The sequence below is a fragment of the Mobula hypostoma genome, chromosome 10, assembly GCF_963921235.1.
Source record: "Mobula hypostoma chromosome 10, sMobHyp1.1, whole genome shotgun sequence".
In the NCBI taxonomy this organism is placed as follows: Eukaryota; Metazoa; Chordata; class Chondrichthyes; order Myliobatiformes; family Myliobatidae; genus Mobula; species Mobula hypostoma.
This window is the reverse complement of record NC_086106.1, coordinates 8,171,092-8,196,063: the sequence shown is the minus strand read 5'-3', so window position 1 is coordinate 8,196,063 and position 24,972 is coordinate 8,171,092. Positions and strand designations below refer to the sequence as shown.

Genomic DNA, 24,972 nt, shown 5'->3' with positions numbered 1-24,972 from the left:
AAAAGACTAAGGAGCTGGTGGTAGACCTGAGGAGAGCTGAGGTACCAGTGATCCTTGTTTCCATCCAGGGGGTCAGTGTGGACATGGTGGAGGATTACAAATACCTGGGGATACGAATTGACAATAAACTGGACTGGTCAAAGAACACTGAGGCTGTCTACAAGAAGGGTCTATTTCCTGAGGAGACTGAGGTCCTTTAACATCTGCCGGCCGATGCTGAGGATGTTCTACGAGTTTGTGGTGGCCAGTGCAATCATGTTTGCTGTTGTGTGCTGGGGCAGCAGGCTGAGGGTAGCAGACACCAAGAGAATCAACAAACTCATTCGTAAGGCCAGTGATGTTGTGGGGATGGAACTGGACTCTCTGACGGTGGTGTCTGAAAAGAGGATGCTGTCCAAGTTGCATGCCATCTTGGTCAGTGTCTCCCATCCACTACATAATGTACTGGTTGGGCACAGGAGTACATTCAGCCAGAGACTCATTCCACCGAGATGCAACACAGAGCGTCATAGGAAGTCATTCCTGCCTGTGGCCATCAAACTTCACAACTCCTCCCTTGGAGGGTCAGACACCCTGAGCCAATAGGCTGGTCCTGGACTTATTTCCTGGCATAATTTACATATTACTATTTAACTATTTATGGTTCAATTACTATTTATTATTTATGGTGCAACTGTAACGAAAACTAATTTCCCCCGGGATCAATAAAGTATGACTATGACTATGAAGTTATATTCCATCTGCCACTTTTTTTGCCCAATCTGCCTAACATCTTTTGCTTCTTCAACACCTCCTGCCCTTCCACCTATCTTTGTATCGTCTACAAAATTGGCCACAAAGCCATCAATTCCTTCATCCAAATCATTGACATCTAATGTAAAAAGAAGTGGTGCCAACGCAGACCCCTGTGGAACACCACTAGTCATGACATGTGTGAGTGACAATAAATCCAATTCTGATCTGGGTCTCTATTGTGGACTGACAGTGGGAAAAGGGCAGGGAGAGGAGAATCATGCTTGGCCAAAGGGGAAGGGAGAGGGAAGGAAGCGGGAAGCACCAGAGAGACATTCTGTAATGATCAATTAACCAATTGTTTGGAATCAAATGACCTTGCCTGGTGTCTCAGGGCTGGGTGTGTCTGCACACACACACACACCACCCCCAAACCTACCCCCCCCATCACCCCTCCTCCGTCACCAGTCCCACACCCCTCCCACAGCACTCCACCTTCACCATTCCCAGTACCCTTTGCCCCGGCCAGATTTACAAACTCGCTCTCCACTCAGTGTTGACAAATACAGTACAGTACTGGGCAAAAGTCTGAGGAACCAGAGCTAAGTAGATACAGCTCAGACTTTTGCCCAGTACTGACATCATTAAAGCAGGCCATTATCACATTGGTACTTGTGGGAGCTAGCCGAGTGTTCCTAATTTCAACAGCAACACTTCACTGGCTGTTAAACGTCTGGGAAACCATGAGGAGTTGAGAAGATGAGTCATTTTCTCCCTGTTGTTCTTTTCCATCGTCCCCTCCCTCATAACCACCATGTACTGTGCTTTGTGCTACACGCTGTACTGCCTGTGCTGAAATCAAGACTCATCGGAGGCAGAATCAGGCTTGTTATCACTGACGTGACATGAAGCTTGTTATTTTCGGTGGCAGTATTGAATTGAATTGATTACTTACATTCTTTACATACATGAGGAGTAAAAACCTTTACATTATGTCTCTGTCTAAATGTGCAATGTGCAATTTATAGTAATTTATAATAAATATAATGTACAAGCAAAGTCAATATAACATAGAAATACAGTTGTATCAGCATGAATTAATCAGACTGATGGCCTGGTGGAAGAAGCTGTCCTGGAGCCTAGTTGGTCCTGGATTTTGTGCTGCGGTACCGTTTCCCGGATGGTAGCAGCTGGAACAGTTTGTGGTTGGGGTGACTCGGGTCCCCAATGATTAGCTACAGATGCGCTGGGCTGTCCGCACCACTCTCTGCAGAGTCCTGCGATTGAGGGAGGTACAGTTCCCGTACCAGGCAGTGATGCAGCCAGTCAGGATGCTCTCAATTGTGCCCCTATAAAAAATTCTTAGGATTTTGGGGCCCACACCAAACTTCTTCAGCTGTCTGAGGTGAAAGAGGCACTGTTGTGTCTTTTTCACCACACAGCTGGTGTGTACAGACCACATGAGATTGTCAGCGACGTTTACGCCGAGGAACTTAAAGCTGTTCACCTTTTCAACCCCAGATCCATTGATGTCGATAGGGGTTACCTGTTCCCTTGTTTTTGCGACATTCAGAGAGAGGTTGTTTTCTTGATCCCATTGTGTCAGGGTGATGACTTCTTCGCTGTGGGCTGCCTCATTATTATTTGAGATTAGGCCAATCGTGTCATCAGCAAATTTAATTAGCAGATTGGAGCTGTGGGTGGCGACAGTCATGGGTATACAGGGAGTAAAGGAGGGGGCTTAGTACACAGCCCTGAGGGGCACCTGTGTTGAGGGTCAGAGGGGCAGAGGTGAGGGAGCCCACTCTTACCGCCTGCTGGCGATCTGACAGGAAGTCCAGGATCCAGCTGAATAAGGCAGGGTCAAGGCCGAGGTCTCTGAGCTTCTTGTAACGCCAGGAGGGGATTATGGTGTTGAATGCTGAATTGTAGTCCAAGAACAAAATTCTCACTGAAGCATCCTTCTTCTCCAGATGTGTGAGGGCAGTGTGCAGATCTGTGGTTATTGCGCCATCTGTCGATCGGTTGTGTCGGTAGGTGAATTGTAGGAGGTCCAGTGTGGGTGGTAGCAAGCTGCAGATGTAGTCCTTGACCAGCCTCTCAAAGCATTTACTTATTATTGAGGTGAATGCGACAGGACGCCAGTCAGCCATGTTACCTTGGTCTTTTTTAGGTACGGGGACAATGGTGGATGTTTTGAAGCAGGAGGGCCCTCTACACTGGGGGAGGGAGAGAAGCAAAACAAAAAAAAAAATTACTATGGTTACAATCAGAAATATGTAACAAATAAGTGGTCCTAAAAGAGAGCAAAGAGTAAGACAGTGTTCATGGGTTCACGGTCCATTCAATCAAAGTCAATTTAAATTTATTATCGAAGTACATATATTTTACCACATACTACCTTGAGATTCGTTTTCTTGCAAACATTTACAGGTAGTTAAGGAAATAGAATAGAATCTAAAAAATTAACAATTTCAATGACACATGCTGGTGATATTAAACCTGATTCTGATTCTGGAAGCTGTGCGTAAACAAGCCAATGTGAAAAATAAGACAAATTAATTGAGTGTGCCCCACAAGAAAATGAATCTCGGGGTTGTATATGGTAACATACATGTACTTTGATCAGAACATTCACTGTGAACTTTGAACTTCATTCGCTTTCTACAGGGTGGACGCTTTTCTGTTCATGCACGTTGGCTGTGTTTCAGGCTGGAAGTGAAAGGATGACAGCATGAAAATTAAAACAAGGACAGAGATTTCCTCTTGATGGGATTTCACTTGAACTACACTTTGCCTTTTTATTCTTGAAACCTGTGTGGGCACGTGGCCAAGTGGTTAAGGCATTGGACTAGTGACCTGAAGGTCGTGAGTTCGAGCCCCAGCCGAGGGAACGTGTTGTGTCCTTGAGCAAGGCACTTAATCACACATTGCTCTGCGACGACACCGGTGCCAAACTGTATGGGTCCTAATGCCCTTCCCTTGGACAACATTGGTGTTGTGGAGAGGGGAGACTTGCAGCATGGGCAACTGCTGGTCTTCCATACAACCTTGCCCAGGCCTGCGCCCTGGAGAGTGAAGACTTTCCAGGCGCAGATCCATGGTCTTGCAAGACTAACGGATGCCTTTATTTATTTATTTTATGTAGGTCAGAGCTTTATCAAGGACACAGCTTTATCTAAGAGAGGATGAGATGGCCTTGCAGAGGAGGTTCAAGAGAAGGATCTCAGGAATGAAAGGATTAATGTGTGAGGAGCTGTTGATGGCTCTGGGCCTGTACACACTGGAGTTTAGAAGAATTTGAGGGCGGATCTCATTGAAACCTTTTGAATATTGAAAAGCCGATACAGAGTGGACGTGGACAGGACATTTCCTATAGTGGGAGAGTCTAGGACCACAGGATACAAGGACCTCAGAATACAAGGTTGTCCCTTTATTTTTCCCTTTAGATGATGAGGAATTTCTTTAACCAGAGGGTGGAGAATCTTGGAATTCATTGACACAGATGGCTGTGGAGGCCACGTCATGAGGGTTATTTAATAAGAGGTTGATTAGGTTTAATAAGAGGCTCCTGATTAGTCAGGGCATCAAAGGTTACGGGGAGAAGGCAGAAGAATGGGCCATGATGGACAGGTTAGACCTGATGGGCCGAAAGACCTAATGCCTTGTGGTTTAATGGCCTGACAATTGTGGTTGGGAAATTAGGGATGACCCAGACACTCAGACACCAAATTACCCTGTATGGCTCTAAGGTGGATATAAAAGATTTTATTGCAATGCATTAAAAGAAGGAATTCTCAATGTGTCTTGGAAAACATCTTTCATGCCACAGTTTACATGTAAGACCTGCTTGATGCCAGATTGTTGTAGGGAAATTGGCTGTTGAATTTCCTGCGTTACACAAGTGAATGTGCTCAGTTGACTGCAGAGTGCATTGGGCAAGAAGCAAATGAATCCAACGTTTGGAGGATGACTTTAGCACCGGGTCAAATTGAAAAGGTCAGGGACAGGACAAATCGAGGCGGTGAGGTCCAGTTCCCAGAGCGCATTGGAGCGACAGAACCCGGTGTTTGGACAACGATTTAACCGCTGGGCCCAATCGGAAAGGTCGGGTACAGGTCAAATTGAGGTGACAGGGTCCAGGCCTCAGAGCGTATCGAAGCGACAGAACACGATGTTCGGATGACGATTTAGGCCGCGGGCCAGATTGAAAGCTTCAGAGTGTTGGAGCCTGAGGTGTGGGGTGAGACAGTTCAGCTCACTGCTCCGCTCTGCACTGAGTTAAGGGTCTGTGCACATACCCTCTTTGTGGACTTCAGTTCAAAATGCTATTTGCTTGCATTTATTGTTTCATGATTTTTTTTTTCTCTCAGCACATCGGATGTTTGATAGACTTTTTTTACTTTTTAGTGGGTTATTTTGGGTTTCTTGGTTTTGTACTTGCCCGTTAGGCAATGAGTCTCAAAGTTGTATAAAATATACATATTTTGATGATAAATGGCTGGACAGTAGTGTAGTGGCATCTGCACTGGACTTCGAAGCGAGTGGTCCTGGGTTCGAATCCGGCCGGCTCCTCGCACGCTTTCCATCCGTGCCGGGTTGAGCGTCGAGCTAGCGACTCGGCCTCGGAAAAAAAACATACAGAAACGCTAAAGAAAGGGCAGGGTTGCTGCCCGATGGGCGTGGAGAGGATCGACAACGAACTTCCATAATGAATATACTTTTTTCTTTCAAATAGTGAAATGCATTGAAGAAATGCAAATCTTCATTTTCATCTTCAAGCCCATGTTAATATTCAGGATCAGACAAAATTTAAGCATAACGAGGGGATTGAAAACATGTTGGTTATCAGGTGTCAAAGAGTGGTTGTCCTTGCCTGTGGTCTCCACTGTTACAGACTGGGCATGAGATCAGCATAACTGATGTTCTTGCACACATAATAAAGATGCATCTCTCCAAGTCACTTCTGTTAATTAAGGGTGATATTTAAATAATTAGATTTGATTTGTCACTCATTTGCAGCACAAACACACTTGATTCTCCCTTCCCCGCTCAGTTTCAAAGGGGAGAACAAATGTTATTCAATTATTTTGTAATACTGTTCAGCTTGATGCTGTTAAATTAAAATCAAGTGGCAAATCCCAGCAGGTTCTAGCACTCCCAGGACAGGTATGGGACAGGTTGGTTACTGAGGCAGAACTGTACTGTCTCATCACTTGCCCCCAGGGCAGGGACAGCATGGGCTAGATACAGAGTGAAGTTCCCTCTACACTGTCTCATCACACACTCCCCAGGGCAGGGACAGAATGAGTTAGATACAGAGTGAAGCTCCCTCCACACTGTCCCATCAAACACTCCCAGGACAGAGACAGCACGGGTTAGATACAGAGTGAATCTCCCTCTACACCGTCCCATCACACACTCCCCAGGGCAGGGACAGCACGGGTTAGATACAGAATAAATCTTCCTTTGTATTTTGCTGTCAAATGCTTCCAGAACAAGTTCAGTGCAGGCTAGATATTGAGTAAATTTTCCTCATCCTCCATTCCCTGCACAGGTTTGTAACTTTGCTTATCTTTCTCTATCCATCACAACTGGATTAAGGACATCATGGTTAGAATTAAAGTGGGTTTGAAGAAGGAGGGTTACACTTTCTGGTATTTACATTATTGATTGTATGATTCCAGTCCAGTGATAACTATGCATTCTATGAGACTAGGTGCATTAAGAATCATATAGATTCCTTTAATTGATTAGAGATTGAAACTTCTTTTTGTACAATTAAACTTTGCCATTTGCACCAATGTTCCTTCGATTTTTTTACCACTGTGTGGACCAACCATTCCTCTGAGCAGGAAACTTTTACATAGTCTGAAAACTGCACAGCACTTTAAATACTATATTTATAAGATGCATACTATGAGTATTTAGAATGACAATTGAAAAATCACATACTTTTAATTTTATATATCTATAGAAGGGCGAGCTACCAGCTTCCATTCTGTGTTTATTGTTACAATTTGTAACAGAGTTGTAACTTGAAACGCTGATATTGAAGCTCTAAAATGTTTCAACATAAAGGTTGTGGCATGTCTATTATTTAGAAAAATTATGGATTATATTCATTAACAGGGTACCTCACAATTATATTAACACAGATTTCAAGGTTATATTAATGTGATTTTAAAAAGATATTAACATTACATAAAAGAAAGTTCCAGCTGCACGGCAACAAAGGCTATGTGTGTGGGAGCGTTTCAGTCATTGTGCGAGTATGCACATGTGCAGCTTAGAGAGAACAGTGATCTACACCCACTGAACATCTGGCTGCTGAAAATGTAATGTCAAAATGTTACTCAAGTTTACGTTGTGCTGTCTCTCCTGGACAGAATATCTGTTAGCACTAAAGGCTCCTGCTTTCAAATGATTTCCCTGCACCTTTTCTGCTGATGTGTGGGGAATGTGTCTATATGTTCTCTGAATCCAGTGGTCTAAATGAGGGTGAAAGACCAGAGATCCATTACCTGAGTGAGAGATAAATTGATTTATTATTGCCAAAAGCACTGCAGTACAGTGAAAATGTAGTCTTGCATGTTGTCCGTACGGATCAATTCATTACAACAGTGCATTTAGTAACACAAGGTAACACAATTACAAAACACAGGTCCTTCTCTCTCTCTCGATGGTGAGTGAGAGTCTGTTGGACCTCGAGATGGAGGGGCTTGGAGAAGCGATGTGGATGATTGTAACATTGAAAAAGCGAGTTGCTGGTCTCCCCTCTCATTGCAGGAGTGATCTCTCTCTCTCCCTCAAAGTGCTGGAGGAACTCAGTAGGCCAGGCAGCATCTAGAAAAGAATCCTCATCATCATCATCATCATCATGCCTAGTTTGAGCTTTGACTGCCATGGCCCACTCCTGTTTCGGGTCAAGTGGATCAATTCATTGGTATTCATTTCCAGTTCTCTGGCTGCTGTCTCCATCATCACTTGTTTTTGTCTTCCTCTTGCTTTCTTCCCTTCAATCTTTCCCATAATTACCGTGCATTCTAACTCCTCTTTCCTATTCACATGTCCAATGAAGTTACTTTTCATGATCTCATACATTTCTCTTTTTGTGTTTGCTCTGTTCACGACATCCTCATTAGATATTCGTTTCATCCATGATATTCTTTGCATCCTCCTCAAAAACCACATCTCTGCTGCTACAATTCGTTTCCTCATGTTACTAGATTCTGAGCCATATAACATAACTGGATAAACGTAACATTTCAGTACTCTGAGGCAGGTTGTCATGCCTAGTTTAGTATTGGTCAATATACTCTTCATTCTCGTAAACGTGTCTTTTGCCATCCCTATTCTTCTTTTAATGTCCAAGTCGCACCTGCCATCTGATGTCACCCAGCTTCCTAAGCAGCAAAAGTTCTGTACGTTGTCGCTCAGCTGAATATAAACGCCACCAGTTCAAGAAGGAACAGGAGGGCACTATTCCCCCACTGTCAAGACCAACTCCTGTTTGAGGACTGTTGGGGGGGACAGCTTACCCAGGGGAAGCGACAGTGGCCGTGCCTCCGGCACAGAGTCTGGCCCTGTAGCTCAGAAGGGTAGGGCAAGGAAGAGGAGGGCAGTTGTGATCGGGGACTCGATAGTAAGGGGGTCAGATAGGCGATTCTGTGGACGCAGTCCAGAGACCCGGATGGTAGTTTGCCTCCCTGGTGCCAGGGTCTGGGATATTTCTGATCGTGTCCAAGATATCCTGAAGTGAGAGGGTGAGGAGCCAGAGGTCGTGGTACATATAGGTACCAATGACATAGGTAGGAAAAGGGATAAGGTCCTGAAAGGAGAATATAGGGAGCTAGGAAGGGAGTTGAGAAAAAGGACCGCAAAGGTAGTAATCTCGGGATTACTGCCTGTGCCACGCGACAGTGAGAGTAGGAATGCGATGAGGTGGAGGATAAATGCGTGGCTGAGGGATTGGAGCAGGGGGCAGGGATTCAAGTTTTTGGATCATTGGGACCTCTTTTGGTGCAGGCGTGACCTGTACAGAAAGGATGGGTTACACTTGAATCCTAGAGGGACCAATATCCTGGCAGGGAGATTAGCGGGGGCTACTGAGGTGACTTTAAACTAGAATGGTTGGGGGGTGGGAATCAAATTAAAGAGGCTAGGCGTGAGGAGGTTAGTTCACAACAGAGGGATGGGAACCAGTGCAGAGAGACAGAGGGGTGTAAAGTGAGCGTAGAAGCAAAAAGTACAAAGGAGAAAAGTAAAAGTGGCAGGCCGACAAATCCAGGGCAAGCATTAAAAAGGGCCACTTTTCAACATAATTGTACAAGGGCTAAGAGAGTTGTAAAAGAGCGCCTGAAGGCTTTATGTGTCAATGCAAGGAGCATTCGTAACAAGGTGGATGAATTGAAAGTGCAGATTGTTATTAATGATTATGATATAGTTGGGATCACAGAGACATGGCTCCAGGGTGACCAGGGATGGGAGCTCAACGTTCAGGGATATTCAATATTCAGGAGGGATAGACATGAAGGAAGGGGAGGTGGGGTGGCGTTGCTGGTTAAAAAAGAGATTAACGCAATAGAAAGGAAGGACATAAGCCGGGAAGATGTGGAATCGATATGGGTAGAGCTGCGTAACACTAAGGGGCAGAAGACGCTGGTGGGAGTTGTGTACAGGCCACCTAACAGTAGTAGTGAGGTCGGAGATGGTATTAAACAGGAAATTAGAAATGTGTGCAATAAAGGAACAGCAGTTATAATGGGTGACTTCAATCTACATGTAGACTGGGTGAACCAAATTGGTAAAGGTGCTGAGGAAGAGGATTTCTTGGAATGTATGCGGGATGGTTTTTTGAACCAACATGTCGAGGAACCGACTAGAGAGCAGGCTATTCTGGACTGGGTTTTGAGCAATGAGGAAGGGTTAATTAGCGATCTTGTCGTGAGAGGCCCCTTGGGTAAGAGTGACCATAATATGGTGGAATTCTTCATTAATATGGAGAGTGACATAGTTAATTCAGAAACAAAGGTTCTGAACTTAAAGAGGGGTAACTTTGAAGGTATGAGACGTGAATTAGCTAAGATAGACTGGCAAATGACACTTAAAGGATTGACGGTGCATATGCAATGGCAAGCATTTAAAGGTTGCATGGATGAACTACAACAATTGTTCATCCCAGTTTGGCAAAAGAATAAATCAAGGAAGGTAGTGCACCCGTGGCTGACGAGAGAAATTAGGGATAGTATCAATTCCAAAGAAGTAGCATACAAATTAGCCAGAGAAAGTGGCTCACCTGAGGACTGGGAGAAATTCAGAGTTCAGCAGAGGAGGACAAAGGGCTTAATTAGGAAGGGGAAAAAAGATTATGAGAGAAAACTGGCAGAGAACATAAAAATGGACTGTAAAAGCTTTTATAGATATGTAAAAAGGAAAAGACTGGTAAAGACAAATGTAGGTCCCCTGCAGACAGAAACAGGTGAATTGATTATGGGGAGCAAGGACATGGCAGACCAATTGAATAATTACTTTGGTTCTGTCTTCACTAAGGAGGACATAAATAATCTTCCAGAAATAGTAAGGGACAGAGGGTCCAGTGAGATGGAGGAACTGAGTGAAATACATGTTAGTAGGGAAGTGGTGTTAGGTAAATTGAAGGGATTGAAGGCAGATAAATCCCCAGGGCCAGATGGTCTGCCTCCTAGAGTGCTTAAGGAAGTAGCCCAAGAAATAGTGGATGCATTAGTGATAATTTTTCAAAACTCGTTAGATTCTGGACTAGTTCCTGAGGATTGGAGGGTGGCTAATGTAACCCCACTTTTTAAAAAAGGAGGGAGAGAGAAACCGGGGAATTATAGGCCGGTTAGCCTAACGTCAGTGGTGGGGAAACTGCTGGAGTCAGTTATCAAGGATGTGATAACAGCACATTTGGAAAGCGGTGAAATGATTGGACAAAGTCAGCATGGATTTGTGAAAGGAAAATCATGTCTGACGAATCTCATAGAATTTTTTGAGGATGTAACTAGTAGAGTGGATAGGGGAGAACCAGTGGATGTGGTATATTTGGATTTTCAAAAGGCTTTTGACAAGGTCCCACACAGGAGATTAGTGTGCAAACTTAAAGCACACGGTATTGGGGGTAAGGTATTGGTGTGGGTGGAGAATTGGTTAGCAGACAGGAAGCAAAGAGTGGGAATAAACGGGACCTTTTCAGAATGGCAGGCGGTAACTAGTGGGGTACCGCAAGGCTCAGTGCTGGGACCCCAGTTGTTTACAATATATATTAATGACTTGGATGAGGGAATTAAATGCAGCATCTCCAAGTTTGCGGATGACACGAAGCTGGGTGGCAGTGTTAGCAGTGAGGAGGATGCTAAGAGGATGCAGGGTGACTTGGATAGGTTGGGTGAGTGGGCAAACTCATGGCAGATGCAATTTAATGTGGATAAATGTGAAGTTATCCACTTCGGTGGTAAAAATAGGAAAACAGATTAATATCTGAATGGTGGCCGATTAGGAAAAGGGGAGGTGCAATGAGAGTTGGGTGTCATTATACACCAGTCATTGAAAGTGGGCATGCAGGTACAGCAGGCGGTGAAAAAGGCGAATGGTATGCTGGTATTTATAGCGAGAGGATTCGAGTACAGGAGCAGGGAGGTACTACTGCAGTTGTACAGGGCCTTGGTGACACCACACCTGGAGTATTGTGTGCAGTTTTGGTTCCCTAATCTGAGGAAAGACATCTTTGCCATAGAGGGAGTACAAAGAAGGTTCACCAGATTGATTCCTGGGATGGCAGGTCTTTCATATGAAGAAAGACTGGATGAACTGGGCTTGTACTCGTTGGAATTTAGAAGATTGAGGGGGGATCTGATTGAAACGTATAAGATCCTAAAGGGATTGGACAGGCTAGATGCGGGAAGATTGTTCCCGATGTTGGGGAGGTCCAGAACGAGGGGTCACAGTTTGAGGATAGAGGGGAAGCCTTTTAGGACCGAGATTAGGAAAAACTTCTTCACGCAGAGAGTGGTGAATCTGTGGAATTCTCTGCCACAGCAAACTGTTGAGGCCAGTTCATTGGCTATGTTTAAGAGGGAGTTAGATATGGCCCTTGTGGCTACAGGGGTCAGGGGGTATGGAGGGAAGGCTGGGGTGGGGTTCTGAGTTGGATGATCAGCCATGATCATAATAAATGGCGGTGCAGGCTCGAAGGGCCGAATGGCCTACTCCTGCACCTATTTTCTATGTTTCTATGTTTCTATGTATCTCTTATCTTCCTGTGAGGGCCTCCTGTGCATACCTTGAACACAGAACACAGAACACTACAGAACAGTAGAAGCCCTCCAAATATCCAGTCCTGACTCTTGGTTTTTTTGCACTACCTTACGTTCCCTTTTTTATTTTCTATTTATGATTTATAGTTTAAATTTTTACTATTTACTATCGATTTGTACTCCAGGAAGTGCGAAGCGCAGAATCAAATATCGCTGTGATGATTGTACGCTCTAGTATCAATTGTTTGGCGACAATAAAGTAAGGTATTAAGTATTAAGCCCTTCAGCCCATGATGTTGTGTTGACCCTTTAACACACTCAGGATCAATCTAACCGTACCCGCCCTCTGTTCTTTCATTCATGTTCCTATCTAAACGTCCCTTAATTGTCCCTAAAGCATCTGCCTCTACCACCACCCATAGTACTGCTTTCCATGTACCCTCCACCCTCTGAGTAAAAAAAATCATCTCAGACAACCCCTACACTTTCCTCCCAACACCTTAGATTTATGCCTCCTCTGGATGCAAACACATTTCACATTAAAAACACTGACTGCAACTAAAAATGACTTAACTGGCTCATAATACAATGTCTGGTGTTCTAAAAGAGAAGGCACACGAGTGTCTTAACTTTCTTAGGAAGTTAAGGAGGTTTGGTTTGTCATCGAACACCCAAACAAACTTCTATGGATGTGTATTAGCCATGCATCTGTTTATGATCTCCGGTCAAGTCGAGTCAAGTCAAGTTTATTGTCATTTAACTTGACAATATGTATACTGTGTGGGCACGTGGCCAAGTGGTTAAGGCATTGGACTGGCGACCTGAAGGTCGTGAGTTCGAGCTCCAGCCAAGCATGGGCAACTGCTGGTCTTCCACACAACCTTGCCCAGGCCTGCACCCTGGAGAGTGAAGACTTTCCAGGCACAGATCCATGGTCTCGCAAGACTAATGGATGCCTTAGATGTATACTGTCAAATGAGACAATGTTTCTCAGAAACAAGATCTAAAACAGAGTAGTGCTCATAACACACAATAACTTTTAAAAGCAAGGATGGTCTACAGATGAGTTATGCATAGATAAACAAGTAAGTGTATAAATTAAATATTGTAGGATGCAGTATAAATTATCTGTACATCTAACCATATACATGTATACCGTTAAATGAGACAAATGTTTCTCCAGACCAGGGTGTAAGGCACAGTAGTACACACAACACACATATAACACGCAATAACTTAGGAAAGTAAGGATGAAATCTACTTTTCCCCCCTCCCCCTTTTCCTTCTCCCTGGGCCTCCTGTCCCACGATCCTCTCATATCCCTTTTGCCAATCACCTGTCCAGCTCTTGGCTCCATCCCTCCCCCTCCTGTCTTCTCCTATCATTTCGGATCTCCCCCTCCCCTCCCACTTTCAAATCTCTTACTAGCTCTTCCTTCAGTTAGTCCTGATGAAGGATCTCGACCTGAAACGTCGACTGTACCTCTTCCCAGAGATGCTGCCTGGCCTGCTGCCTTCACCAGCAACTTTGATGTGTGTTGCATGAAATCTACAGATACATTGCACATAAATAAACAACTAAAGTGCATAAATTAAATATTGTAAGATACAGAACAGATTAACCGGTGACACTTCGAATGCGATGCCGCCGGGAGTTCAGAAGCCTGATGGCCTGAGGGACCGTTCTTGTCTTTATGCATCAGAGTCTCCTGCCTGATGGTAGAAAGTCAAAGAGGATGCTGGATGAATGGGTGGGATCCTTGATAATACTAAGGGCTCTGCGTATGCAGCTCTCCTGATAAATGTCCCCGATGGATGATAAGGAGACCCCTATAATCCTCTCAGCTGTTCTCGCGGCCCTTTGTAGGGACTTTCGGTCTGATGCTTGGCTGTTCCCATACCAGATGGAGATACAGCTTGACAGGACTCTCTCAAACGTGCGCCTATAAAATGCCGTTAAGATGAGGGGCGGTGAGCCTTTCTTTACTCAATCTCCTTAGGAAGTGGAGACCCTGCTGTGCCTTCCTGTTTAGGGAGGTGATATTAAAGGTCCAGGTGAGGTCATCCATGATGTGAACTCCCAGGAACTTGGAGCACTTAACTCTGCATTGTATTCTGTGTGGAGCATTTATTATGTGTATTATGCTAACTAGTCACGTGGGTGACTGGTTACCATAATACACATAATAAATGTTCAAAGCAAAGTGAATAAGTTATGTACTTGTGTTTTGTTATGGGCAGTTTAGTTTGGTTATGGGGACCGCTGGGTATCATATCTTTTGTCGACTGCTTAATTTTGCTTAATTGTGTTTAGTTGCATCGCTCTAAGATTGTATGTTTTGCTAATTGCTAACAAAGGATCGACTTTTGGAACATCATTACTGGAGTGATTGAAGAAAGCGTCATGCAATGGTGAGAACTTGTGATGGGTCACCAGCAGGGGGGCATTGTTTGTTAAAACAAGATGCTACGAGTTGTACTGTTGAAAGTATCCAGACTGTTTGCATCATAGACTGGTACGGCAATTTGAGCGCTTGAGAACGTGAAAAATATGCAGAGAGCAGTGGCCACTGCCCAGGACATTGCGGGCATATCCCTCCCCACCATGGTAGTGTCTACAAGAGGCGCTGCCTCAAGAAAGTAAGATTTATGGTCAAAGATCCCCACCATCTGGGCCGTGTCTGCACTCATTTCAAGAGGACTAAGATTATAAAAGCAAGGATATAATGCTGAGGACTTATAAGGCATTGCTGAGGCCTCACTTGGAGTACTGTGAGCAGTTCTGGGCCCCTTGTCTAAGAGAGGATGTGCTGACATTGGAGAGGGTTTAAAGGACGTTCACAAGTATGATTTTGGAAGTGTTATCATTTGAGGAGTGTTTGATGGCTGTGAGCAAGTACTCGCTGGAATTTAGAAGAGTGAGGGGGTATCTCATTGAAACCTATTAAATGTTGAAAGGCCTAGATAGAGTGGATGTGGAGACGGTGTTTCCTATAGCGGGGCAGTCTAGGACCAGAGGGCACCGCCTGAGAATACAGGGATGTCCATTTAGACTGGAGATGAGGAGGACGGCGGCGAATCTGTGGAATTTATTGCTACAGGCAGCAATGGAAGCTGGGTCATTGGGTGTATTTAAGGTGGAGGTTGATAAGTTCTTGATTAGGCAGGGCGTGAAAGATTACAGATAGAAGGTGGGAGATTGGGTTTGAGAAGGAAAATGGATCAGCCATGCTGAAGTGGCAGAGCACACCCAATGGACCAAATTCTGCTCCTATCTGTTATGGTCTTCATTTTTATATAATGCTTTATTCTTTATAATTGTTGAATGTTGTTTTTATTTGCATGTTCCCTGACCAACACATCACAGCAAATTCCTGACACATGTAACTGTGTATGGCGAATAAAATTGATTCTTGATCCTTGATCAAGAACGGCTGCTTCCCTTCAATCCTTCTTGAACCAAAAGGCTAATCACTGTAATTTAGCAAAAATATGACAACTTTGATCGCTTTTACATAAAAATGAGTATTTTTGTTCTAATCTTCTTTTCTTATGTGAAATGGGGACACCTCTTTTTCCCTTTCTGGAGAGAGAGCGAGCGTGTGGTATGTCGAGTTACTAGGTGAACGAGTGGTCTTTGTCTTTACTGATGCTTGAGTTCTTGGTGGAGGGTGCCGATGCTATTTTGCTGGTGGGGGAGGGTGGTCATTGTCTTGTAGCTGCTTGTGTGTGGGAGGGGGAGTTGGGGAGCTTTGGGGTTCTAACATTCATTCTTTGGGGCACTCCTCTGTTTTCGTGGATGTTTGCAAAGAAAACGAATTTCTGGATGTATATTGTATACATTTCCCTGACATTAAATCTACCTATTGAAACCTATTATAAGAATGGGGTGGTTGGGTGGAGATATGTCTCTACCAAAGATGGTGTAAGGCACCCCTTGCACCCCCCCCCCCAGATCAGGGTCATGTGAAGCCATGGGAGCAGGTGGTGGATGGTCCCAACAGCAGCTGGTGCAGATCACAAGTCCTGGTGATGTGACCACTGACACCAGGCAGACAATCTCTGAAGGGTGTTGATAATGGCTGGGGGTCACCCGTCTTGTAAAGACACTGCCCAGAAGGCTGCGATGGCAAAACACTTCTATCGAAAAATTTGCCTAGAGCAATCATGGTCACAAGACCATGATCGTCCTTCTCATAAGACAAGAATCGGAATCAGAATCAGGTTTAATATCACTGGCATATGACGTGAAATTAATTGTCTTTGTGGCAGCAGTACAACGTAATCGCTAAATGAAATAAGTCGTGCAAAAATAGAAATAATAAAAAAGTAGTGAGGTAGTGTTCATGGGTTCAATGTCCATCCAGAAATCGGATGGCAGATGGGAAGATGCTGTTCCTGAATTTTTGAGTGTGGGTGTCTTCAGGCTCCTGTCCCTGATGGTAGCAATGAGAAGGGGGCATGCCCTGGGTGTTGGGGGTCCTTAATGATAGACGCCGCCTTTTCAGTGAATATTTTTGTTGTAATTTGAATATGATAAAATATGTATAATATAGGCTCAATTTCTGCTTTTTTTTGTAAATACTGCTTATATGTGGCTGCGTGCTTGTAATCCCGCGGCAAGTAAGCTTCTAACCGCACATGTAGTGGCATCTGCGCCAGACTCCGAAGCGTACGGTGTCTGGTTCGAATCCGGCCGGCTCCTAGCACGCTTTTCCATCCGTGCTGCGTTGAACGTCGCGCCTCGTTAAAATAAAACACTGACAAAAAAAGAAACGGCGAGGTGGCAGCCCGACGCGCCGCAAGGCACAACAATACTTGCACACGTGACGTGACTTTGGCTTGAAACAGGAGAGGGAGGTTTCCCCCACTCACCTCAAGGCCGGCATTTATGTGTCAGCTCCCCGTGGGAGCTTCCGTGCAGCGAGCACTAGGTTTTCAGCATTCAGTAATTAAACTTTAAAAAAAAATGGCTTAACTGGCTTTCCGTGAAATATCTGGTGCTCTAACTCAACTCCTGTCTGTCTCTCTCTCTCGCACCATACATCAAAGTTGCTGGTGAACGCAGCAGGCCAAGCAGCATCTATAGGAAGAGGCGCAGTCGACGTTTCAGGCCGAGACCCTTCGGTCTATACGTCCTTCAGTACAAGATGCGGGTGACGAGTTTGTACCGAAGCCTATTCAAGTTGAGTCGAGTTTCCTCACACGAAATGTTGGACAGGACTGAAAGGGAAGGGGCAAAGACGCCAGAATGAAAAAAGATGGGCGGAGGGGAAGGAGTTTTCTGTCATGTGCAAAGGTGCAAAGAAAAACTTACTTGCAGCAGAGGCAGTGGACAGTGATATCGTGACTAATCTCATCTTGATCTCGGTTCAACTTTCCCGCCTTCTGTCTGCAACCCTCGGTTCCCCGCTGTGGATGTTGAGTTTTTTTCGTAAGCACCCCGGCCGTGCAGGAGCGTTGCTTTAAGAGTTAGGGAGACCCTTGTTCCTTATATGGGAGGACAAGAGGCTGCTGAGAGATCAGGCAAAGGGGGAGTGGGGAGTGGGGAGTGGGGGGTGGGGTGAGGGTGAGGGTGAGACCTCCCTCCAGCAAGTCGCACTCACCCTTCGGGAAGTGGCGAGGCATGGGCTGGAGAGCTGGGGGTGGCAGGTGCTGCTGCCCGGTCTCCCGGCTGAACGAGGACAACGCGCGCTTCGCCTTGCTCGCCCTCTTCATCCTGTGCTACCTGGTGCTGGGCGCGGCCGTGTTCTCGGCCATCGAGCGGCCGCGGGAGCTGCGGGCTCAGCGGGCGTGGAGCCGGAGGCTGGCCAACTTCAGCCGGAGTCACAACGTCAGCCGGGGGCAGCTCGCCGCCTTGCTCCGGGAGTACGAGAAAGCGTACGGCGCCGGCGTCAGGGTGGACCCGCTTAGACCCAGATGGGACTTCACGGGAGCGTTCTACTTCGTGGGGACCGTGGTCTCCACTATAGGTCAGTGTGTGTGTGTATTACTGACTCATTGAAAGCGGGAGGAACTGTGCGGGTCGAGCAGCATCTGTATATGTGTGTGTGTGTGTGTGTGTGTGTGTGTGTGTGTGTTTGGAGGGGTGGTGGGTGGGGAAGGAAAGGAATAAAACTCCAGATTCCAACATATCTCGTCTCATGTGCCCCCAAGAACATAAAGGTGTTCCTTTCGGTTCAATCTTTCCTATTTGTAAGGATAACCTTGCAGCGTTTCCTCAAATAGAATTTTGGTGAGAGAGAGGAAGAAGAACCTTGGAGCGAGCTCTGATGCGAATCCGCAGCTGCATTTTGAATACTGTACAGCTCCAAGACCCCCGGTTTGATCGTGACCCCCGGCGTTGCCTCCATGGAATTTGCACCTCCTCCACCGTGACCGCGTGTCTCCCCACCCCCCCTCCATGTTCGGGTTCCTGCTCACATCCCCAAAACGGGCGGGTTAATTTGCTGCTGTTGAATTGCCGTGGGTGTGTGGGTTAAATGGCTTTGAAAGGTCTCAGGAGTTGTGGAGCTACGTGAGAGGGGATGGGGCTGGTGGGATAGTTGCCTTACCGACCGGCTTAGGCTCGATGGGCTGAAGTTAAAAATAATATGATAAATCCCTTTTAATTAATTTGACCCACGAATAATCTTTGTTATATAGCCCTGAACTGCTTTATAGCGGTGAGGCAAAAGCTGAGAGACATGGGCTCTTTATTCACCTCTTTTTGTTTAATTGCTTCCTTTCCTTCAAAATTGGCGGCCGACTGAGGGCAGACTGACAACCGCCATCCGCTCCCCTTCCTTCACCCTCCCTCCCCTTCCTTCACCCTCCCTCCCCTTCCTTCACCCTCCCTCCCCTTCCTTCACCCTCCCTCCCCTTCCTTCACCCTCCCTCCCCTTCCTTCACCCTCCCTCCCCTTCCTTCACCCTCCTCCCCCTTCCTCTTTTCCTCCCCCTTCCTCTTTTCCTCCCCCTTCCTCTTTTCCTCCCCCTTCCTCTTTTCCTCCCCCTTCCCCTTTTCCTCCCCCTTCCTCTTTTCCTCCCCTTCCTCTTTTCCTCCCCCTCCCCCTCCCCCTCCCCTTCCCCTCCCCTTCCTCTCCCTCCCCTCCCCTTCCTCTCCCTCCCCTCCCCTTCCTCTCCCTCCCCTCCCCTTCCTCTCCCCTCCCCTTCCTCTCCCCTCCCCTTCCTCTCCCCTCCCCTTCCTCTCCCCTCCCCTTCCCCCTCCCCTCCCCTTCCCCCTCCCCTCCCTCTCCCCTTCCCCCTCCCCTCCCCTTCCCTTCTCCCTCCCCTCCCCCCCTCTTCCTCTTTTCCTCCCCTTCCCCTCTCTCCCCTTCCCCTTCCCCTCTCTCCCCTTCCCCTCCCTCCCCTTCCTCTTTTCCTCCCTCCCCTTCCTCTTTTCCTCCCTCCCCTTCCTCTTTTCCTCCCTCCCCTTCCTCTCTCTCCCCTTCCTCTTTTCCTCCCTTTGCAGCCTCCCCTCCCCCTCCCCTTCCTCTTTTCCTCCCTCCCCTTCCCCCTTTCCTCCCCTCGCATCCTCCCCTCCCCACTCACCATCCATCCTCCTCCTCCCGCACTCCCTTTCTTCTCCCCCTCTCTTCCCTTCCCCTCCCCCTCCCCTCCCCTCTCACTTTCCCCCTCCCTCCCACTCCACCCTTCTTCTTCCCCTCCTCCTCCTTTACCCTCCTCCACCTCCCCCTCCCCACCCCTCATCCCCTAACCCTCCCTCCCCCTCCACCCCCTCACCCTTCACCTCCCCTCCCCCCCACAATCACCCCTCCCCCCATTTCCTCCCCATGCCTCCTCTTCTCCTCACCCCTTCCCCTCCTCCCCTCACCCTCTCAAATCCCCATCCCCTCCCCCTCCACCTGTCTCCCTTTCCCCTTCCACCCCTTAATCCTGTCCTGCCATGCTGAGTTTTCACACACATTTTAGTGTGTTACTCTGTTTTTGATTTCACTAAATTCTCTTCAACTCTGTTAATACAATCCCTTTTCGACCACTCTGCCTCAAGACCTTGATATGACCACTCCTCTGCCTAGCCCCTTTCCAGCTCCTATCTCTTCTTTTCAACTCAGCTCCCAACCGTTGCCCTATCCCAGTGCACCCAGGAATCAACTGACGACACAATTTGTGGAAAGTAACATCCACTCTGTGGCCACTTTATTAGGTATACTTGTATATCTGCTTATTAATGAAAATATCTAATCAACCAATCATATGGCAACACACATGAAAGTTGCTGGTGAACGCAGCAGGTCAGGCAGCATCTCTGGGAAGAGGTACAGTTGACGTTTCGGGCCGAGACCCTTCGTCAGGACTAACTGAAAGAAGAGCTAGTAAGAGATTTGAGAGGGGGAGGGGGAGATCCGAAATGATAAGAGAAGACAGGAGGGGGAGGGATGGAGCCAAGAGCTGGACAGGTGATAGGCAAAAGGGATATGAGAGGATCATGGGACAGGAGGCCTAGGGAGAAAGAAAAGAGGGAGGGGGGATAACCCCAGAGGATGGGCAAGGGGTATAGTCAGAGGGACAGAGGGAGAAAAAGGAGAGAGAGAGAAAGAATGTGTGTATATAAATAAATAAATAACGGATGGGGTACGAGGGGGAGGTGGGGCCTAGCGGAAGTTAGAGAAATCAATCTTCATGCCATCAGGTTGGAGGCTACCCAGATGGAATATAAGGTGTTGTTCCTCGAACCTGAGTGTAGCTTCATCTTTACAGTAGAGGAGGCCGTGGATAGACATATCAGAATGGGAATGGGACGTGGAATTAAAATGTGTGGCCACTGGGAGATCCTGCTTTCTCTGGCGGACAGAGCGTAGGTGTTCAGCGAAACGATCTCCCAGTTTGTGTCGGGTCTCGTCAATATATAGAAGGCCACATCGGGAGCACCGGACTCAATGCATAAAAGCACGCAGACATGGTCAGAAGGTTCAGTTCTTCAGACTAAACATTAGAATGGGGAAAGAAATGTGACCTCACTGTGTAGGACCATGGAAAGATTGTTGGCGGTTTGAGTATCTCAGAAACTGCTGATCTCCTTGGATTTGCCCACACAAGAGTTCAAACTAATTTGGCAGGGTGATGGGGACTGGAGTGGTAGGGTTGTTGGTTTATAGGCAGAGGCAGTGTGTAGGAAGAGCAGGCAGTTGATAGTGCTAAACTGCACCCTGTGGGATGAGCTGCACTGTAAAAGGGGGACAAAATCAAAATGTGTTATATTTGAATGCATGTAGTATATGGAATAAGGTAGGTGATCTTGCAGCACAGTTAGAGAATGACAGGTATGGGGATGTGAGCATCACTGAGTTGTGGCCGAAATGTTGAGGGCTAAACGTCCGTTGTCAAGCATTGTATTGAAAGGATAGGCAAAGGGGGTGATGTTGAACTCTTGGTAAAATTGAAACCAAATCTTTCGAAAGAGGTGACGTGATGTAGAATCCTTGTGGATTAAGGAACTGCAAAGGTAAAAAGACCCTGGTAGGAGTTATATACAGGCCTTCGAATAGTAGCCAGGATGTGGGTTACAAATTACAATGGGAGATAGAAATATCATGTCAAAAGGGGAATGTTGCGATGATCATGGGGGATTTCACCATGCAGGTAGATTGGGAAAATCAGGTTGGTGCTTGGTCCCAAGGGAGGGAATTTGTAAAATGCCTACAAAATAGCTTGTGGTTGAGCCCACTGGGGGAATCAGTTATTCTGGATTGGGTGTTGTGTTATGAACCAGATTTGATTCGGGAGCTTAAGGTAAAGGAACCCTTAGGAGGTAGTGATCGTAATATGATAGAATCCATCTTGCAATTTGAGAGGGAGAAGCGAAAGGCAGGTTTATTAGTATTGCAATGGAGTTATGGGAATGACAGAGGCATGAGAGAGGATCTGGCCATAGTTGATTGGAAGGAGACACTAGCAGGGATGATGGCAGAGCAGCAATTTATGGAGTTTCTGGGAGCAAATCAGAAGGTGCAGGATAGGTACATCCCAAAGAAGAAGTAGTATTCTGAAGGCAGGATCAAAGGTTCAAACGGTTCAAAGGCCCATTCTATTATTCAAGTATGTATGTAGAATACAACTCTGAAATTTGTCTTTGAATGACGCAACTGTGGCTGAAAGGCCAACATAAAAGCCAAAGAGAGGGCATATAATAGAGCAAAAATTAATGGGAAGTTAGTGGGTTGGGAAACTATTAAAAGCCAACAGGAAACATCTAAATGCCATAAGGGGTGAAAGGATTAAATAAGCTAGCTGATAATATGAAGGAGGATACCAAAAGATTTTCAGATATATAAAGAGTAAAAGAGAGGCGAGAGTAGACTGCTGGAGTAGACTGGTCAGGGATACTATTACAGCTACAGAAAGGGTGGGTAATGTAGCAGGATCCTCTTTTGAGTCAATATGGGTGGAAGTCAGGAACAGGAAGGGAGCAGTTACTCTACTGGGGGTATTCTATAGGCCCCCTGGTAGCAGCAGAAATACAGAGGAGCAGATTGGGAGGCAGATTTTGGAAAGGTGCAAAAATAACAGGGTTGTTATCATGGGTGACTTTAACTTCCCTAATATTGATTGGCACCTGATTAGTTCCAAGGGTTTAGATGGGGCAGAATTTGTTAAGTGTGTCCAGGATGGATTTCTGTCACAGTATGTGGACAGGCCAACCAGGGGGAATGCCATACTAGATCTAGTACTAGGTAGTGAACCTGGTCAGGTCACAGATCTCTCAGTGGGTGAGCATCTGGGGGACAGTGACCACCGCTCCCTGGCCTTTATAATTATCATGGAAAAGGATAGAATCAAAGAGGACGGGAAAATTTTTAATTGGGGAAAGGCAAATTATGAGGCTATAAGGCTAGAACTTGCGGGTGTGAATTGGGATGATGTTTTTGCAGGGAAATGTACTATGGACATGTGGTTGATGTTTAGAGATCTCTTGCGGGATGTAAGGGATAAATTTGTCCCAGTGAGGAAGATAAAGAATGGTAGGGTGAAGGAACCATGGGTGACAAGTGAGGTAGAAAATCTAGTCAGGTGGAAGAAGGCAGCATACATGAGGTTTAGGAAGCAAGGATCAGATGGGTCTATTGAGGAATATAGGGAAGCAAGAAAGGAGCTTAAGAAGGGGCTGAGAAGAGCAAGAAGGGGGCATGAGAAGGCCTTGGTGAGTAGGGTAAAGGAAAACCCCAAGGCATTCTTCAATTATGTGAAGAAAAAAAGGATGACAGGAGTGAAGGTAGGACCGATTAGAGATAAAGGTGGGAAGATGTGCCTGGAGGCTGTGGAAGTGAGCGAGGTCTTCAATGAATACTTCTCTTCGCTATTCACCAATGAGAGGGAACTTGATGATGGTGAGGACAATATGAGTGAGGTTGATGTTCTGGAGCATGTTGATATTAAGGGTGAGGAGGTGTTGGAGTTGTTAAAATACATTAGGACAGATAAGTCCCCGGGGCCTGACGGAATATTCCCCAGGCTGCTCCACGAGGCGAGAGAAGAGATTGCTGAGCCTCTGGCTAGGATCTTTATGTCCTCGTTGTCCACGGGAATGGTACCGGAGGATTGGAGGGAGGCGAATGTTGTTCCCTTGTTCAAAAAAGGTAGTAGGGATAGTCCGGGTAATTATAGACCAGTGAGCCTTACGTCTGTGGTGGGAAAGCTGTTGGAAAAGATTCTTAGAGATAGGATCTCTGGGCATTTAGAGAATCATGGTCTGATCAGGGACAGTCAGCATGGCTTTGTGAAGGGCAGATTGTGTCTAACAAGCCTGACAGAGTTCTTTGAGGAGGTGACCAGGCATATAGATGAGGGTAGTGCAGTGGATGTGATCTATATGGATTTTAGTAAGGCATTTGACAAGGTTCCACACGGTAGGCTTATTCAGAAAGTTAGAAGGCATGGGATCCAGGGAAGTTTGGCCAGGTGGATTCAGAATTGGCTTGCCTGCAGAAGGCAGAGGGTGGTGGTGGAGGGAGTACATTCAGATTGGAGGATTGTGACTAGTGGTGCCCCACAAGGATCTGTTCTAGGACCTCTACTTTTTGTGATTTTTATTAACGACCTGGATGTGGGGGTAGAAGGATGGGTTGGCAAGTTTGCAGACGACACAAAGGTTGGTGGTGTTGTAGATAGTGTAGAGGATTGTCAAAGATTGCAGAGAGACATTGATAGGCTGCAGAGGTGGGCTGAGAAGTGGCAGATGGAGTTAACCCAGAGAAGTGTGAGGTGGTACACTTTGGAAGGACAAACTCCAAGGCAGAGTACAAAGTAAATGGCAGGATACTTGGTAGTGTGGAGAAGCAGAGGGATCTCGGGGTACATGTCCACAGATCCCTGAAAGTTGCCTCACAGGTGGATAAGGTAGTTAAGAAAGCTTATGGGGTGTTAGCTTTCATAAGTCGAGGGATAGAGTTTAAGAGTCGCGATGTAATGATGCAGCTCTATAAAACTCTGGTTAGGCCACACTTGGAGTACTGTGTCCAGTTCTGGTCACCTCACTATAGGAAGGATGATGTAGTGACAAATTCTCAAATTTCAACACCATTCCAGTTAAAAAGGTCAACTAGACAAGGTTGTCCATTATCACCTGCTTTATTTGTACTGGCGATAGAGCTATTAGCAGAACTAATCAGAATTGATCCAGATATTATGGGTTTTAGAGTTAATCAGGAGGAATATAAAATTAATCTTTTTGCCGATGATGTTTTGATCTATTTAACAAACCCACAACATTCGTTACATAAATTATCTTCTAGATTGGATGAATATGGGAAGGTATCAGGTTACAAAATAAATTGAGATAAAAGTGAAATTTTACCTCTTACTAAAGGAGACTATAGTCAATGTCGATTAGTAACCCAATTTAGATGGCTGGTAAATGGTATAAAGTATTTAGGTATAAGACTTGATAATGATGTAAAGAATTTATATAAATTTAATTATTTACCACTGTTGAAAAAAATTCAAGAAGATTTTGACAAATGGATG

General features: G+C 46.0%; 1 protein-coding gene across 1 annotated transcript in view; it reads left to right on the top strand.

Moving 5' to 3' along the window:
• The first annotated feature begins 17,608 nt into the window (after positions 1–17,608).
• Positions 17,609–24,972, top strand: part of LOC134353228 (potassium channel subfamily K member 12-like) — a 41,603-nt gene continuing 34,239 nt past the window's right edge. Inside the window, exon 1 of the mRNA XM_063061255.1 lies at positions 17,609–17,979. Within this exon, the coding sequence (XP_062917325.1) occupies positions 17,634–17,979 (346 nt within the window). The 5' untranslated portion in view covers positions 17,609–17,633. The remainder of the gene's footprint in view (positions 17,980–24,972) is intronic.